Genomic DNA, 18,793 nt, shown 5'->3' on the forward strand with positions numbered 1-18,793 from the left:
TTATAGCTTGAAGTATTGGAATCAGTCATAGAGATGCTCAAGCACTTAGCAGACTGCTTCAGGATGTTAGATACAGTTGATCGTCCAATCTTCGCATCAAACTTGTACTCGGGGATTAAAGTGATGACTTGTACGCAGATTTTTTTCTTGATCAATTTACGAAACTTCTACATGGGCTCTCCTATATATAGCTATGTACTCATAACAGATATCTTGTCATTGTGAAAGCTCAGGTCAGTTGTAAACATTTTATACAACTCGTTCAGATGTCACTTCTTGATTAAATCAGCTCAATTAATTATCTTGTATTTCTAATTAACACTTGTGACGCTCACTGACGTCGATGTCAAGCAGCCAGTAAGGTACACACTAATTACCACACACGTGTGATTGTTTGTTTACGGTCAGATTATCCATGATGTTGGATAATGCCCATTGTGTTGATTAACAAATACTTATATAATGTATTGCAATAATCAGTTGCTAGATTAAAATGGAGTCGAAATGCGAGAATGTTGGATTAACGAGTAATTTTCACTGCTTTAAATGGTTCCCTAATTTTTTGTTGGATTAACGTGATTGTCGGATTAATGAGTGTCGGATTAAAGACAGCTGACTGTACTTCACTGATTCAGCAGCCTGATGCATGGTGCATAAAATGCAAATAAAACTGCCCTTGGTATGCTGATTCCCTTTGAGGCCTTGAAACATACCTATGACTTTCCTTTCCACCAGTGTCGAATGAATTATTAGTAAAAATATCCAGGTGAGTGGATGAAAGTCAAAGGTGAAAAAATCAGATGGTATTTACAGGACACATTCGTTGGTGCCATCAGTTATTGACCATAGCTACAAACCTGTTCTTGGATTGACATCAAACTTGCCATGTCCCCCATCTGTGAGGAAGTATGTAAGCTGGTTGTTCTTCACAGTGTCGTCCATGTCGGTGGCCACTAGCATCCCAATGTGTGTTCCCTTGTGAGCTCCTGTGTTCACAGTGAACTCATACTTGTCCTCGAACTCTGGACTGTGGTCGTTCACATCTTCAACTTTAATAGTCAAGTTTGCCGAGCTGGTGAGTCCTTTGCCATTTTGGTCTGTGGCATACAACTGGAAAAACAAGTAACTACTGGAAATACAGTAAACTACGATAATAACAAACCCAAAGTGAGTACTATATCATGTCAGTATTGTTCTGGGATTCAATCAGGTATTTTTCTTTGCAGTAACATATTTTTCAATTATGGTAACTCTATTATTGAGACAATTTTACTGGAGGATGGGTTAGATATTTACTTTCTTTGCAGATACATATTTTGTACTTATAATAACTTTACTTTTTAGACTTAATATTACTGGAGTATGGTTATGGGGCCTTTTATCTGTGTCTGTTGTTATATGTATGTTATGTATGGATCTGATCCTGTGACGTCACATTTAGAGACACTCTCATGGATATAGAACTATAAAGTTTCCAATGGAAAGAGAACTAAAAGTAGCTTTCTGTTCAGGCTGTCTAAAATACATAATACACTCTGTGAGAAACCTCTGATGTGTCACTTTCCTGGCTTACCAACAATTGTCATCAATCTCCTTAACAACACTTGGTACCGAAATACTAAAGCATCTGCACAAATACTTGTAAAATCAATACCGGTACTCCACGATCCTGGTTCAAATTGGACTTACTCAGACTATTCTTTTGGCTTTCAATAACAAACAAACACTGCACAAAAATCAAGAGGAATTAAAATGTCTGACTCCTTCACTTGGTTGGACGAATAAAGAATATCTTGTATTCATACTGACCATCAAGTTATACTGGCATGTGAGTTCACAGTCAATGAGTCCAGGCCTGTTGACATGCAAGTGACCGGTATCGGAGTCCACCCAGAACTTATCACTGCCAACCCCCGTCAGAGTCAGCACAACCCCTCGGTTGTCCTCAGTTACGTCTTCATCGCTTACCAGTATCAGCCGGTCCTGTTACCAGAATGTTTCTTTGTTTACAACGCAGTCACTTAATACCATGAAATTTATTCAAATTTGCACATTTTCTGAAGTACGGCGTATATACAATTATACAATTACAATCAACCCATGCTTGTCGTAAGAATGGGATTGGGTGGTCAGGCTCATTGACTTTGTTTAACACACGTCATCGTATCACAGTTGCATAGATCAATGTTCATGATGCTGATCACCTGATTGTCAGGTCCAGATTTGATTATTTACAGACCATCATCATATAGCTGGAACATTGGTGAGCTTTACATTAACCAACATACCAACCAACTAAATCAAAGGGATTACTATTTTTAGTTCATTATCACATTAATCTGTATTGCTCATTTCAACTAAAATAAGCAGAAAGGACTTGGGCCCAAAATAGGTTGAAGCCCATTGGGATTCAAACCCATGCTTTCAGAATGAGGCACCAAATATATACCACACCAAGCAATTTAGCCCATCCAGCCAATCATCCACAAAAATGCATGTCTGAAAACTGTCGGTCTGCAAGATAACCTCTGTGTAGCCCTCTAATAATATAGCTGGTTTCCTATTCGATTGTAAAGTTCATTAAGTAGCATTTCTAGATACATCTCTGCATTTACAGCTGTAATGTTGCTGATTGTGGCGTACAAAAAACGTTTAACAATCACACAGAAGAAGCAGAGAATTGTCATCACCAGGTCAACTTCAGTTGCATCCCGTCTCCCTTCATGGTCCTCCACAACACGACCCGTGTACTGACTTGCAGAGAACACTGGTGCATTGTCGTTGAGGTCAACAATTCCAACAACAATATGTGTAGTTGCAGTGTACGATGGAGATCCCTCATTGACCACAATGACGGACATCTCAAAGTGGTCATTTGTCTCTCGGTCCAGCTCGGTGGCCATCCGTACAACACCAGTGTCACGCTCCACCATGAAAGGAACTGAAACAGTGCATCAGTGTTCTCATTCCCAGTTTGAATTGATTACACAATGAAAGTACACTCAGAGTGTCTCATGAAATTGTCTTCCAAACATTTCAAAGTTGGATGAATAACTAAATAATATTTTAGTAATTTGGCAACGTACTTTGTTCAAATTTGTATGAAACATCCCCAAGAATATGAAGGTATCTTATGGTACTCACAAGGTATTCAGTAAGTGAGTGAGTGAGTTTAGTTTTATGCCGCACTCAGCAATATTCCAGCTATATGGCGGCGGTCTGTAAATGATGGAGTCTGGACCAGCCAATCCAGTGACCAAAAACATGAGCATCGATCTGCGCAATTGGGAACCGATGACATGTGTCAACCAAGTCAGCGAGCCTGACCACCCGATCCCGTTAGTCGCCTCTTACGACCACCATAGTTGCCTTTTATGGCAAGCGTAGGGTTGCTAAAGGCCTATTCTACCCCGGGACCTTCACGGGTCACAAGTTATTCAGAGTAAGTAAGTGAAAGAGTTTAGCTTTACACAACACTCAGCAATATTCCAGCTATATGGTGGTGGTCTGTAAGTAATTAAATCTCAATAAGACAATCCAGTGATCAACCGATGATGTGTCAAGCAAGTCAGTGAGTCTGACCACTCGATGCCTTTAGTTGTCTCTTATGACAAGCATGGCTTACTGAAGATCAGTTCTAATCCAGACCTTCATGGGTTCAAGGTATTCATATGGGCAGTTTCACAATGTTGTTTTAATACTGAACATACTAAGTTAGGACAGTTAAATCATGTTCTGTGTTATGCTAACATCATTAGAAAGTGTTTGGGATACATGGTACTGTAAACGTTCAGGAGTCAATGTTCATAATGATATTTTTTACAAAATCAATGTAATTGAGAACAGAAGTGATGAGGCAGATAATGAGGCCAGATGGGAATGATGCCTGATCAATTACCATGTAATGATCAGATCAGTGTCAAGATTTCATAACTGGTCACAGAGTATTTCACCAGGGAAATGGACACCAGTCAACCACAGATATGGTTCTAAACAAGATAATAGCTGAGGTACAGTTCACCTTAATAGAATGATTTCATGTGAAAAGTCAGGTTGCCTGTCCAAGAATCCCAAAGTAACAACACTTTCAGCACTCAGGCTACAATATTTGGCTAATCAGTTCCAAATGTTGTTGCAAAGTCTCTGTGAGTGCTTATACTACTGTTCATATATCATGAGCTACGACAATCACTTCTAGGCCTTTGTTCATCAAAACTATCTTAGTTGTAAGACAATCACTAGCCTAGAGTGAGTGAGTGAGTCCTGTTTTAAGCCACTATTAGCAATATTCCAGCATTATCAAGGGTATCACACATTGTACCCATGTGGGGAATTGAGCCTGGGTCTTCGGCATGATGAGCAAATGCTTTAACCACTGGGCTACCCCAATGCCAAGACTATATTTAGAAGTAATGATAGTCAATTTGATCACTTCAGAACATGTAGTTGGGCTTACAGACAAATACATTCCACAAAACCTATCAAGTTTTCAAAATTTGCCAAAACAAAAATTAGCAAAGTTTCTGGTATAAAAGAAAAAGTATCTTACTCCTTTTTTTCAATATTTTTTTAATATTTTTTTCAAGAAGAGTAATTATTTTTTTTTTCCATTTTAGAGCCCAGGGGCTCCGTTTACGAAGCAACAATTAGAAAGGTTAACCTCTACACCCTTTCTCTAACACTGCACTAAGGTGACCTCATAAACCTATGATCACCTTTCTGCTTTGTGAAAGAGGTCCTATATCAGTGTAATCTTGCTGATGCTTATGTCCTTACCTCCTGGTTCTCCAATGAAGAACTGGATCTTCTCTCCATCATTGTACTCCAGGTCTGGGTCAGTGACCTTGACCCTTCCCACTTCTGACCCGACGATCTGGTTCTCCTTGACCTCAAACTGGAAGGTTGTGGGCACTACAGGTGGCTTGTTGAGATTGACATTGATAGTGACCACTGTCTCAGCCGATAGTCTCTGGTCACCAGAATCAATGGCTTCCACGGACAGGTGGTACACATGCCGGAATGGCTCCACTGTCAGCTTTTCAAGGGCTACAATGTCACCTGGAGAAGAAATTTACTCATCTTCCATCACATTTCAAACATACTAAAAAATATGTAAAAATTAAATTGCATGCCCTACAAACATAACCTCACAATACATTTATGATTCTAAACATTTTTTTGTTGGGTGTATTCCAAACACCACATTACAAAATGCTCAGATTAGGTTTCTATAGGTTTGTGTCTTTGTTTGCTGTTTGGAAAAAAGCACTCAGCAATATTCCAGATACTTGGTGGTGGTCTGAAAATAATCGAGTCTGGACCAGACAATGCACTGATAAAGAGTGAGCAACGATCCAAGCAAATGGGCTACCATGACATATCAGCCAAGTCAGTGGGCATGACCACCTCATCATCTTAGTCACCACTTTCAACAAGTAGGGGTTACTGTAGACCAATTCACAGGTATTATTTATAAATGCCTTTCTCAATGGCTGCAAAAAACATCACTGTACACAATGCTAGCATGTCCTTATAATATTGAAATTATTATACTTCTATAAGATCTGCACAAAACATTAAGGTAACCGTTTTACACATGTACAAGCAAACAGATTTATCATCATTGCGCATCTGCTGTCTGTTACAACAAAACCTCAGACCCATTATTCGGTAACATCACATTCTCAGCAACATTACACACAGCTTTTGACGGCTATATTATAGAAGTAAGGATTTCTACAGTTGAAAATAAAGCTATCCGCCTTAATTTTGACTTCTTTATCAAGAGTAAAACCAATGTTTATGTACCTGAATCTGGATCCAAGTCAAACTTTCCGAAAGCGCCACCTCTAAGAAGATACGTGACCCTGTTGTTTTTGCGATGGATATCTCTGTCAGTGGACTTGATCGTCCCGACAACCTCCCCTACCCTGGTCCCTGCTGCTATACTCAAGTTGTACCTCCCAGGAAACACAGGGGCGTTGTCATTGACGTCCCCGATAGTGACAGTCAGGGATGCTGATGAGTTCTTGCCTTTTCCAGACTCATCTGTTGCAGTGATCTAAATGAAATTTCACAGCATTATGGTCAAATGTAACATGTTATATATACACCATTACAAAAAGTAGGGAATATTCTATTTACAACTGCAAGATTGATAAAATGCAAATGATGAAGCCGAGGAGGAAACAAATGAACAGAAATTAACGAAAAATGTGACAATTTATTCCATTCTTTTGAAAATGTTTCATCTGTATGGATATATATTACTGCATTAGCACTTGCTAGTGGAATGCTCACAAAATCGATTATCCCCTACTTTTTTTTAATGGTATATTTTGGTATTACAGTTTCTCAGTAAAGTCCATCATCTAACCAGTGATGCCAACCCCAATCAGTATATTGGCAAAAAAAACTGATACAAAAACTAGTACTTATTTAGCCAAAATTAGTATTACATTTTAAATAGGGTTTTCATATTTAATAAAAACAATATATATAATAATTCAAGAGCTTGTCATTAACAGTGTACTCACCTAAATCAGTAGTAAGTATGCATATATAGTTTGATACTGAATAATATGTGGTTGAAATTTATTGTGTATGGTACTTATGATATTTGATCAGTTTAATTTAATGTATTTTACTAAAAAATCATACATTATTACTGCTATCGTACTTGTGTATTTTGTATTGTTTTTTTCGCAACAAATACGATAAAATTGTATGTCTAACTCACTCAGCCACCAAAATGGAAATTCAACAACTGATTGTCTTGAGTAAGGACTTTGTCTACCCTAGTAAGAAGTGTAAACTGGCTGCCAATAAACTGCCATTTACCTTCTAAGTAATGTAAAGACTTTTGAACTTTTGTTGGAGGCTTCGGTGGTTGTACAGGTTAGATGGCTGACTTTATGTGCTGCCGATTAGGTGCCTGATTCTGAGAGTGTGGGTTCGAATACTGAATGAGACCAACAAACCAACAAAAGTGCCAGAATCTCAAATATAACATATGCTTTTTGACTATCTGAAAAATACTTCACTCACAGTCAAATTGTATGAACTCTGCTCCTCAGCATCCAGCTTGCTTGGTGTCCTCAACCTGATGCGTCCGCTGTCTGTGTCCAAGATGAACTTATCACTGCCCTCACCACCAAGATCAAGGGTGATGAGTCGGTAAGCCTCAGTAGCATCGGCATCAACAACACTCACGACGTCACTCTGGGCAAAAGAAGAGTAATGGTGAGAGACCACCTGTGTTACGATTTCTAATGCCCATGTAGCGATGGCAATGTTCATTAATGGAGAACTCATGTGTCAATTTCATATGTCTAGACAGTTTGGGACATAAATTTTAGTTTAGAATTCAAAGCAGACCAGAGCTGTTGATACAGTTTGGCACTTGTGTAGGTTTGGAATGATTTTTTGGTAAATCCGATATATGGATTAAACAAGCACTCTGTGCATACCTTGCAAAGTACTGAGGAAGTAAATATACACTACTGAAGACTCATTTATTGCTCTATTCCAAATATAGGAGTTTACCATTCCCAAACACATTCACATGGTACCCTATATATAATGCAGCTTATCTATTGTGCAAGGCAATCACAACACAAAACAATGCAGATGGGTAGCCAAGTGATCAAGAGTTCTCTCGTCACATAGAAGACCTGGGTTTGAATCCCCACGTGTACAATGTGTGAAGCACATATCTAGTGCCCCCAGCCGGAATTCCTGTAATATTGCTAAAAATGGCATAAAACTAAACTCACTCACTCACAACACCCATTACACACAACACAACATATACAATACAAGTCACAACAGAACAGAAGACACACAACACATAAAAGTCACCATCTCCAGGAACTCTGTGATGGTATTCTCCATCATGGACGCCACATAGCCTGTTGGAGAGCTGAACACAGGGATGTTGTCGTTGACATCAGTCACTGTGACGGTTACTGTCGTGGTCACTGTGAAGGCAGGTGCCCCTGGGTTGACTACCCTGACAGGCACAGTGAAGTACTCTTCCTTCTCCCTGTCCAGACCCCTCTTGGTTGTCAAGACACCAGTCTTCCCTCGGAATTCAAATGGTGCTGAAAACAGTGCTGGAATCAACTAATGTAGCTAATACCAATGGGTATAGTTTACACAGACACCATTATTTTATTCATTTTCAAACTGTAACCATGTTATGAGTTTTCCCCAGCAGCAGTTTTAACCAGTCTACGTAAAGTTAGCTTCAGTACTTTTCGATGCACTCCACTATTTAGTCTAAATCTTATGGGAGGTCGCGTCAGGTAACGTTTGAGATCGACCAATCAGAACATAGCTTACCGAATTGCAAAAATAGACATTCTCACATACCTTTGGAACTTTTTATGTCAAAAAGGTTTGTACCCGAACAATTCCGAAAGCTATTTATAAATAGCATACGATCGCTTCTGGGTGATACACATGGCGCATGTTACGTTACCATGCCTATGTACAACCATGACAACGGTGAATAAACAGTTGCTGAAAATAGTGTTTTTGGCAATATTCAAATTTCACGCACAATAGATTTGGACTACATATTTATACCTGTATTTCTGCACACACTCATACAAAACCTACCGTGAACACTGCAGATGCAATGTTTTGGTGTAGATCTTAACATCATTGAGATGCAAATGATTGTCTTCCATAAAAAGTATTCCTCTTCCTCATTCCAGCTTCATAATGCCACTTAACTGACTCATTGACTGATTGTGGTATTTCAGCAATATTCCAACAACATCACGCCAGGGGACACCAGAAATGGCTTCTCACAATGTACCCATGTAGGGAACCAAACCCGAGTCTTCAACATGACATGCTACCGCTTTAACCTTTAGGCTACCCCACCACCCCATAATGGCACCTAAAAAAATTACCCTCAAGACACCAATAGTCGTTTTGATACTGACATACAAAGCATCAGTTGAAAACTGAACAATATTCTCATTGTAGTGTTTCTAAAAAGCAGTTACCCAGAGAGAAATATTACCAAAACGCTAATGGAATAACATACCACAATACATTAGGAAACAGGAAAACAGGTTTGCATATTTCAGTACGATCTGTTTAGTGGATTTGATATACATGCGAAACATTAAACCATATGAATAGCTGACTCAATCCAACCTTGGATAGAAAATCTCACCTTGTTCATCTGTGACAGCAAATTCAAACGTTTCATACTGGTTTGACGCTGTATCTGGGTCGTCTAGAGTTACCTCCCCTACAACACTGCCCACAGGCTTGTTTTCCTCTATAGCGAATGTGAAGCTGTCATCAATGCTGGGAGGGGAGTTGACCGGCACCCTGATTGTGACACTGGTGTCCCCAGAGAGACGCACCTCTCCACTGTCCAGAGCCTCGATGTGCAGGATGTAAGTCCCCAACACAGGTTCTCTAAGGATGTTCTCAGACAGACTCAGCACACCTGATTATGAAAAAATCAACAATTATTTAGCCAAATATTTTCAATCAATCTGTTCTGCTGAAACACAAATACAGCAATATGAGTGAGTGAATATGGTTTTAAGCCACTTTAGCACTATTACACCAATATCAGCAAGGGACACCAGAAATAGACATTCAAGTCTTTCTACCAAGTTACTATTGTTAGTTTCCTATTTCAATGAAAGATTCATTTCCCTAACCTGTATCACTATCCAGTTCAAACTTTCCATATCCGCCAGATTTCAGGATGTACGTGAGTTTGTTATTCCTCTCAGAGATGTCTCTGTCTGTCGCAACAACTGTTCCAATTTCTGCACCAACCGGTGTGTTTGTGGCAACTTCAAACTCAAAGTCATCCTTAAATTCTGGCGAGTTGTCATTGAAGTCGTCTACATCAATAAACAAAGGCACCGACGACTTCAGAGTCTTTCCATTGGAGTCGTCTACCGCAGTCAGCTGAAACAGATTCAGCATGCAATATGCGATGGCAGGAGAATACTGGAATCACAGTGGCCAATAGTAAATGACAAGTTGTTACAATATACATTACATTTGGGATTGCACTTTCTCAGTATCAGATTCTAGTGCTATTGTTGGGTTTGAGGTTGGGTTGAGTCAGGCACTTAATCCAATCCAGCCATCATAAACCACTCAGCAACTGTGGCTTTCACAATAAGGAAATCTGACAACCAGTTGTCCAGATCATGTACCTTGTGTGCCCTCTAACAAGTGTAAATTGGCACGACTCCCAAGTCTGACAAGGTCCGACAACTTTGTGTACTTTGTGTTGAAGAAAAGCAGAACTAACTGCTTCATTAGTTTTGTGTATTTCACACTTCACTCTGCAATATCTGAACTAATAATATGATGGAGGTCTATACAAAATCAAGCTTGGACCAGAAATCTACTGATGACGGCCTTGTATCTCAGCATGTCTAACCACACAAGCCTTATACAGGATTAACAGTATTAATTAGGAACTGACCTTCGTCTTGCCAGAGATTTATCAAAATATGAGGCAATAATCTAAGAGTAATCTCTTGGTAATCACTAACTAGTTTCAAGCTTTGGTTGCCTTCATCACACTGATTCAAACCCGCACCCTCAGAGTGATGACTCAACCAAAATTGTACTAGAATTTGTACTATACTTAGAAAGTGAAATCCCAAACATGCCATATGTTGCATTTGACCACTTTCTAAATGGCATCGTGTAATCATGGTGGGAGGCTTCCCTCATGTGGCAGGGACCTGAGCCAGTGGAAAGCATTTCCACTACCAGTCAAAATTGCACTTGGAACTATTGTACAGAGGCTGGGACTTTTTTGCAATATACCTTGTACTTTAGAACAGAATTTCATCACACAATGATCAAACAAAGCAGTGGGGTTTTTTAAAGTATGACACAAGTTTGAGCTACATGACAGGGTAATAAATGTAGAGAAGTCTTACAGTCAGGTTGAAAGTGGCCTGGGTCTCACTGTCAACTTTCTGGGGAGTTGTGAGAATAAGATGCCCTGAAGCTGGGTCAATCCGGAACAGGTCACTGCCAGGTCCTGTCAGACTGAGCTGAATGTTGTCCAGATCAGCATCAGGGTCAGCGTCAGCAACAACTATCGGTTGATTCTGAAGAACACACAGTCAACACTTCCTTTCAGTGTCAGACACCAGCTTCTTACATTTCCTGCACTGGGCCCCGTTTCACAAAGCTCTCGTAAGCCTAAGATCTCGTAACTTTTCTCGTAGTATCCGTAACTCCTGTGTTACAACATAGGAGGCACAATGGCTACGAGAAAACTTACGAGATCTTAGGCTTGCGAGAGTTTGGTGAAACGGGCCCCTGGCTGGCATTCAATCAAACACAGCAGCTTCTTCCTTTGATTATATTGTTTATGGGTATTGTAGTCCTGTAGTACTTGTAATTTAGTGCACACTGGCATGCTTTATATACTTGTTTCTTTGTTTCCTAAGGCTACTAACTTGTTTGATCGCTATTTGTATGACACATCAGTGTTTGATTCATTATTGAACCTTCTTAGTAACACGTACTGGTATTCTTCATTTGAATTGATATGTTTTAACTGGACGGCTGCTCATAGGCATGGATAGAAATGAGTCACTTATCACTTCTTTACATGTCCTTTACAGAAATGCATTAATAACTTTACATTATAAACATCTTCTAAAGGCAACACAGACATATATACATCCTACATCTGATTGATACGGGCATCTTCATTCAAATAATTTTAAACACTTTACAAAGAACAAATAAATTAATTCTTTCTTATTCATTTGACATAGCTATATCTGCCTCCCTGGTCACGTACTAGGTATACAGTGTATGGGTCGTGGGAGTCGAAGGTCTCAGGAACAACTCCATGATATCCATCAGCAACACTGAAGGTGGGACTGTTGTCGTTGATGTCCAGGATGTGGATGGTGACGACGATGGTGCCGGTGAAGGAGGGTGCACCCTGATCCACTACCTGCACAGGAAGACTGACAGATGCTGACTTCTCCCGGTCCAAAGAACCTGTTGTCTGGATCATCCCTGTTGTGCGGTCCACGGCCAGTGGAACTGCACAGTGAGTGAGTGAATTATCAGTCCTCTATGAGGAGGAAGAGGAACAAGATGAGGAACAAGATGAGGACCAAGAGGAGGAACAGGATGAAGACAGGAGGAGGACCTGGCATAGGAATAGGAGAAAAAGGAGGAGAACATGAAGGAGGAACAAGAGGAGGAGCAAGAGGAGTAACAGGAAGAGGACCAAGAGGAGGACCTGGAATAGGAACAGGAGGAAGAACAGGATGAGGACCAGGAAGAAGACCAGGAGGGGGAATAAGACCAGGAGGAAGAACAGGACCAGGAGAAGGAAGAAGAGGATGAGGACCAATAGGAGGAGCAAAAGGAAAACATTCAATGTGTACATATTTTATGTGTTACTGATCATGAGTACTTATACCATGAAACGGCACAAGACAAAGATTAAAAATCAATAACAGTAACACACTGTTTGTGGACAATGGAAATACAAAAAGTTTTTAGAGACGCTCATTTCTTTGAAAACAGACACACATCACATCACTCCAGAAAGCACTTGGTTTGCAAAATAATGCCAGCATTTTCTGAATGAGTATCAAACACTCATTGACAAAATATTTAAGTTGCCAGACTCAACACTTGACCCATAATGTTGTCACATGTGACTAGCATAGTTTGCAGTGAACCATTTCAAATTTAGAACACATGACTGATCCAGTGTATGATCCAGAGAGTAAGGGTTAGCAGCATAGAGGCAAGTATTTGAGCAATCCAGTTTGTGTGTTTCTTAGGATCAGATCCAACAAGTACCTGAATGATCTAGCGAGGTGAACTCCAGGGCCTTGCCATCAGGGTCTGTGAACTCCAGGATGCCAACCATGGTGCCAGAAGGACGGTTCTCCGTCACATGGAAGTCCTGAGTCAGTTCGTAAAGGGCAGGCTGGTTCAACTCCACCAGCACCTTCACCGTGGTTTCAGCTGTCTGCGGAGGGAAGCCTGAGTCCACCACCCTCACCCCAAGGCTGTACTCCGAACTCAGTGGCTCCTCTGTCAGTCGTGACGACAACAAGATTGTACCTGGAATCATGATTGTTGAACAGAGCTGCCATGAAGATATCATGTAAAGATAGCCTTGTACAAAGAGACTCAACCAGATAAACTAGTATAAAGGGTCTAGCTACAGCTCATAGATATTGAACATTGCTAACTAAATATGGATCAGTTATATACAGATAATGGAGAAGTAAACTTGAACAAAAGTGCACAACAGGCAAAAGATTAGATATTTCACTGGTGAATGGTGGTACATTTATTCTTGGATTACCAACAAACACTACTTCCTGAACCTACAGGCAGTCTTTGAATATAGATGTTACAATGTGCATTATCTGAAACAATTAAAACTTTTTTCCATGTCATTAGTTTAAGTATGATTGTGGTGATGACACAGTTATCATGTTGATGATCATTAATCATTCTTCCAATCAGTGATATTTCTGATTATTGATTATTAGCTGGCTCTAGTAGTATATGTTGAACAGCATTCTATGATATCAAAATACAAGATTATACACCATGCCTGTCTATACAATCAGCAGTTGCCAAAAGTGTGGAGGACCTATTCTAAACAGGGTTATTACATAATGAGCATGTGAAAGTTGCTTAATGTAGTCTGTCTCACAGTCCCTGAGCAGCATTATTTTGCTTACTGCCAAGCCTTCTCTGAAGTGCTAAAGACTTAAATGAAGCAAGTCTAGAGTTCCTCAGGTTCAGGCAGAATCTCTGGTCTACCTGGGGCTCCTTCTCAATTAAAATGGGTTTGTTTGTTACTATAAAAATTGTATATATTTACAGACTAAGCCTTAGTCTATGCTTAATGGTGCATCAGCAATTTGCGGCAACAATTACGTAGTGAAAAAGAAACTATGTAACATAACAGCAACAAATATGTGGAAATTGTTGCAAATTGTTTAACAAGAGTCATCAGAAGATGACATATCACCCCGGCCCCAACATATTTGAAAGGACAAATCATCCGACAGTTACTTATTGTGTTTTAAGACCAACTCTGAATTGCTTCCATGGAATTCATGAAAAATATAAATGCCATAAGTCTGTAATCAGAAAAAGTCACCATTTCAAGATCTGTCTCGTATATCTGCCAAGATCTTTTGAAAGATATGAAATGATTTTCAAGTTGTGCTCCGGAAACGAAGTCAGCAACGTGTTCATGGAACTGAGAAAATAATACATCATAAAAACCTGTAAATAGCAAAAGGCACCACTTTGGGGTCTGCCACACATATCTACCAAGTTTTACTGACAGATATTAAGAAACTTTTGAGTTCTGCTCCGGAAATGGAGCACACCTCTCACTTTTGAGAGTAAGTCTGAAACGTTTCCATGGAAACCAATAAAATAATAAATAACAAAAACCTGTAATTAGCAAAAGGCATCACTTTAGGTTCCGAATGATATATCTAACCAAGCTTTGCAGAAAAATATTGAACGGTTTTTGAGTTCTACTCCAGAAACGAAGCCCGCCCCACCATTAGACTAACAACAAAATGTTCCATGGAAAAACAAAAAAAATAAAAATGCCAAAACTCTGTAAACAGCAAAAGGCACAACTATAGGTTGAGATCATTATATCTATCAAGTTTGGTCTAAAAATATTAAACGGTTTCTGAGTTATGCTCCGAAAACAAAATGATTACGGACGGACAGACGAGGCGTCAACTATGAGCAATATTACCAGGGTACAATGGCAGAAAAACAGACTGAAAATGCTTGTTACTCAGATATGTTTGCCATTGTGATGGGACCGCTCTAACCTGATTTCCCAGTGATGCCTCTCACCTGTCAAGGGGTTGATTCTGAATTTGCCAACACCATCTTTCAGGAAGTACATGAGTCTGCTATTCTCTGGAGAGCCATCATCATCAACAGCCTTCACAGTAGCAACCTCGTAGCCTACTGGGCTTCTGGGGTCAACCTTCACTACGTGATGGTAGTCAAACCTAGGCGAGTTGTCATTAACATCTTTGACCTTCACCTTCAAGTCAGCATGAGTCTTTAGACCCTTGCCATTCTCATCTGTAGCAGTTATCTGAAACAGTCCACACCTGGCAACATGAAGTAAGATAATGACTGGTAGGAAAGTCTTTGATAAATGTAAATAATTTTCCTGACCTTTTAACCAACTTCTAAAATTGTAAATGCCTCTACAAAACTTTTAATTCATCAAGGAGTTGAAGTACAAACTATGCTCTGGATGTACCGTGAGATTACACACAAGAGCATGGACTGTATCTGTGGAGGTACCGTGAGATTATACACAAGAGCATGATATGTCTCGGTGATGTACTGTGAGATTATACACAAGAAGAAGTTCTGCATCTGTGGACAAACCATGAGATCACACACAAGAGCATGTCTGTCTCAGTGGACAAATCATGAGACCATACACAAGAGCATGTCTGTCTCAGTGAATAAATCATGAGACTATACACAAGAGCATGTCTGTCTCAGTGAACGTACCGTGAGATTATACACAAGAGCATGTCTGTCTCAGTGAACGTACCATGAGATTGTACACAAGAGCATGTGTGTCTCAGTGAACGTACCGTGAGATTATACACAAGAGCATGCTCTGCATCCAGCCCCTGTGGGTCCTTGATGCTGACAGCTGCAGACACTGGGTTTATGGTGAACAGGTCGGAGTTGTTTCCTCCCAGTGAGTATTCCACATCCATGACCGTGCCCCGACTGTCCAGGTCTATGACGGACACAGTAGGTATCTGAAAAACAATATCACATGGACTTGAATTTGTCAGCAGGATTCATCAGGGAACCAGAACAAACCTCAGCTATCAAACAAGTCACCTCACTAACCGATTCACATAAGCACATTTCACAAAGACGCGGGCACTTGGGTACCTTTTCCAACCACAAATCTCTACACAGGTGAATTAGAATACAAACCACATCCAAGAGCGTGACATGAAAGTTCTCCACCACTGTTGCTGTATAACCTTGGGCTGATGTAAACTTTGGTGGGTTGTCGTTGATGTTGCTGACAGTGACTGTCACTGATGTTGTGGAGGTGTAGGTGGGCACGCCAAGGTTAGCCACACCAACTTCTAAACTATATTCTGCCTCTGAATCAGCATCCAGTGAGGAAGACGTTCGGATTATACCCTCACTGGTGTCAATAGTGAATGGTACTGAAACAGGTTGAAAGCAAGCTTAGTACAACAAGGTCACTAAAGTAAATCGCAAGCAAGCTACACTCTAGTGAAGGCAAGCATGTGGTTGATAGTATAAGCATGAACTCACAGTGTCACACATTTATCCATTTCAGACATTGTGATGACCCATTTCTCATTTTAGGCAATCAACTCTTACAAGCAGTTTAATGGAAACTCAATCCAGAAACCAAATTCCTATTTTAAAAAAACATTCAAAATTAAGACAATGATACTGGAAAGCGATAATAACAGTCCTCTACATCACAAGACACCACAGAGGTATTTTCTCAGGACTAGCTATGTTAACACTGCACATGTCAAGATACACTTATAGTTATACAATTTTAAGTTCTCAGCTCCCTGGGGAGAGTACAAAGAAGACCTATGAACTGACCACCAGTATTGAGCAGTCTGTATTCTACAGTCCCAGAGCCTCCATCTGGTTGAGTGATGTTGATCCTACCCACTTCTTTACCGATGTCAACATCCTCATCAACACTGAACATTAACGACTCTGGCACAGTGATTGGCTTGTTGACTGGCACATTGACTATAACAGTGGTAGAACCTGTCAGCGCTGGGTAGCCCTTGTCAATAGCAGCAACTTGGAGTTCATAGAGGTCAAGGGTCGGTTCCAGTGTGAGGCTATTCTTCACAAATATGTTTCCTTCAATGGACAATAACAATATGCAAGTGGAGATTCCCAATTTGGTAACTTGGAGGGCATGCAACAAAGTGTGAACTTTGGTCCCACAAGATCTAAGATGAACATAACTTTCAGAAAAAAAAACAAAAGAAATTTATCATATCTTCTAATGAATGTTAATCTGATCTTTCCCACTTCAAAACAAACATACTCAGGACCCTTTACCTAAAATATCTGAAGTTTAGCAAGATCTATATCATGTTTCATCTATTTTCTGATTTAAATCTATGCTATTGATGTGAATTATCAAGAAAATATATTTCCTCAGTGTAAAAGCCTATTTCATCTACAAGATATGTATTTGTGTCTTTATAGAATTGTGAGTAACCCAATTGACGAGTTTCTTTAAAAGTCTGATGGTTAGTTTAATGCCACACTCAGCAATATTCGAGCAATATGGTGGCAGTCTGTAAATAACCTTGTCTGGACCAGACAATCCAGTGATCAACTGTATGAGCATCCATATACACAACTGCGTTACACATGAAGATTCATGCAAGAGTAGAGTCTGCTGTTACATATGGTACACTGATTAAAAAAAAAACATGTCTGTATATATATTGAACAGCAGAAGGAATGCAACTCCGCTATTTTGTCATGTTTTTAAATAGAAGACATAAACATGACGCTTACTTTTATGAGATTTCATGTTTTTTAAACTCGTGTTTCTTTCGCTATTCAGTATATGACAGAAACAAAATTTGTTCGATAGTAAGGCCAAACAGGTTATGAGCTCAAACAAAAAGGTGCAAACAAAGAGATGTGCTCTGAAAAATAACCGTACCATTGTCGATGTCAATGCCAAACTTCCCAAATCCGTCTTCCCTCATGATGTACATGACATCGCTATTAGGGCTGACTACATCCTTATCGACAGCAACAATAGTGCCCACCACAGTGCCAACACTGCTGGAAGGATCGACAGTGAACTCCTGGCCATGGGGTAGGTATGGAGCATGGTCATTTGTATCCTCCACAGATATGGTCAGGTTGGCGCCAGAGTGGCGCCAATCATTCTGTACACTTTCTGCAATTATCTGAAACAATGGATCAATGGAATTGATAGATACCTGTGGTCTTAAATACCGGGAATGGAAAAATCCTTGGTATTGTCACTTCATAGTACACAAAGCTTCACCACTCACACAGCACAGCCTTCACTCTAATTTATTAGAGTTCATATCTGAAACTCACACATTATCAATTCTCAACTGAATTTTACATGAAATTTTAGCTTCATATTCGAGATTGATTAATGATATGAACAATTGTATTCCTGGGAGGTAAAAGCTTTCTTTGACAATATGAATTTAACATATCAAAATCAACAGTACTTTTTTTATCATGAGAATGTTCTTTAAGACTTTAGGTTTTAAATTCTTTCCATTTTCCACAGCTGAAGGCCATACAGTTCCATAAACCACGACTTGATTCAAAAGATGTTAACCTACTTGCACCAAGTGCATCCTAAGACAAAAACCCAGTTGCACCAAACTTCAGAGGTTTCAGTGCACATAAACATACTTCCATGTTGTAGTATCCTTAATGCCATAAGATAGAGATGCAGTTGATCCAGGCAGTGTTTACAATAGCTGTCACAGTTCAGACAGGTCTATGAATATAGGAGTGTTTCAGTGCAACAGCTATTCAAAAATTTTGAAGAAAATTTAGCTCATATTAATATGCTTGATTTTTTGTTTATTTCTCAAGTCAAAACTAGGTTGCACTTTGGAATATTGGGTTGCACCTATGCAATTAACAAGCACTAAATCGAGCCCTGATAAACACAAGGATAAATTTC

The 18,793-nt window shown here is 39.7% G+C and overlaps 1 protein-coding gene across 1 annotated transcript in view; it reads right to left on the bottom strand.

The window, feature by feature from the left end:
- LOC137287691 (cadherin-related tumor suppressor-like) overlaps nt 1-18,793 on the bottom strand; it is a 51,604-nt gene that overhangs the window by 14,956 nt on the left and 17,855 nt on the right. Inside the window, exons 17-33 of the mRNA XM_067820081.1 lie at nt 17,777-18,029; nt 16,681-16,953; nt 16,021-16,262; nt 15,663-15,836; nt 14,896-15,145; nt 12,847-13,113; nt 11,822-12,072; nt 10,944-11,117; nt 9,693-9,948; nt 9,191-9,472; nt 7,861-8,102; nt 7,048-7,221; nt 5,809-6,061; nt 4,777-5,058; nt 2,691-2,941; nt 1,810-1,983; nt 858-1,110 (exon numbers count right to left, since the gene is read on the bottom strand). Coding sequence (XP_067676182.1) covers nt 858-1,110; nt 1,810-1,983; nt 2,691-2,941; nt 4,777-5,058; nt 5,809-6,061; nt 7,048-7,221; nt 7,861-8,102; nt 9,191-9,472; nt 9,693-9,948; nt 10,944-11,117; nt 11,822-12,072; nt 12,847-13,113; nt 14,896-15,145; nt 15,663-15,836; nt 16,021-16,262; nt 16,681-16,953; nt 17,777-18,029 — 4,051 coding nt within the window. The remainder of the gene's footprint in view (nt 1-857; nt 1,111-1,809; nt 1,984-2,690; nt 2,942-4,776; nt 5,059-5,808; nt 6,062-7,047; nt 7,222-7,860; nt 8,103-9,190; nt 9,473-9,692; nt 9,949-10,943; nt 11,118-11,821; nt 12,073-12,846; nt 13,114-14,895; nt 15,146-15,662; nt 15,837-16,020; nt 16,263-16,680; nt 16,954-17,776; nt 18,030-18,793) is intronic.

The sequence above is a fragment of the Haliotis asinina genome, chromosome 6, assembly GCF_037392515.1.
Source record: "Haliotis asinina isolate JCU_RB_2024 chromosome 6, JCU_Hal_asi_v2, whole genome shotgun sequence".
NCBI lineage: Eukaryota > Metazoa > Mollusca > Gastropoda > Lepetellida > Haliotidae > Haliotis > Haliotis asinina.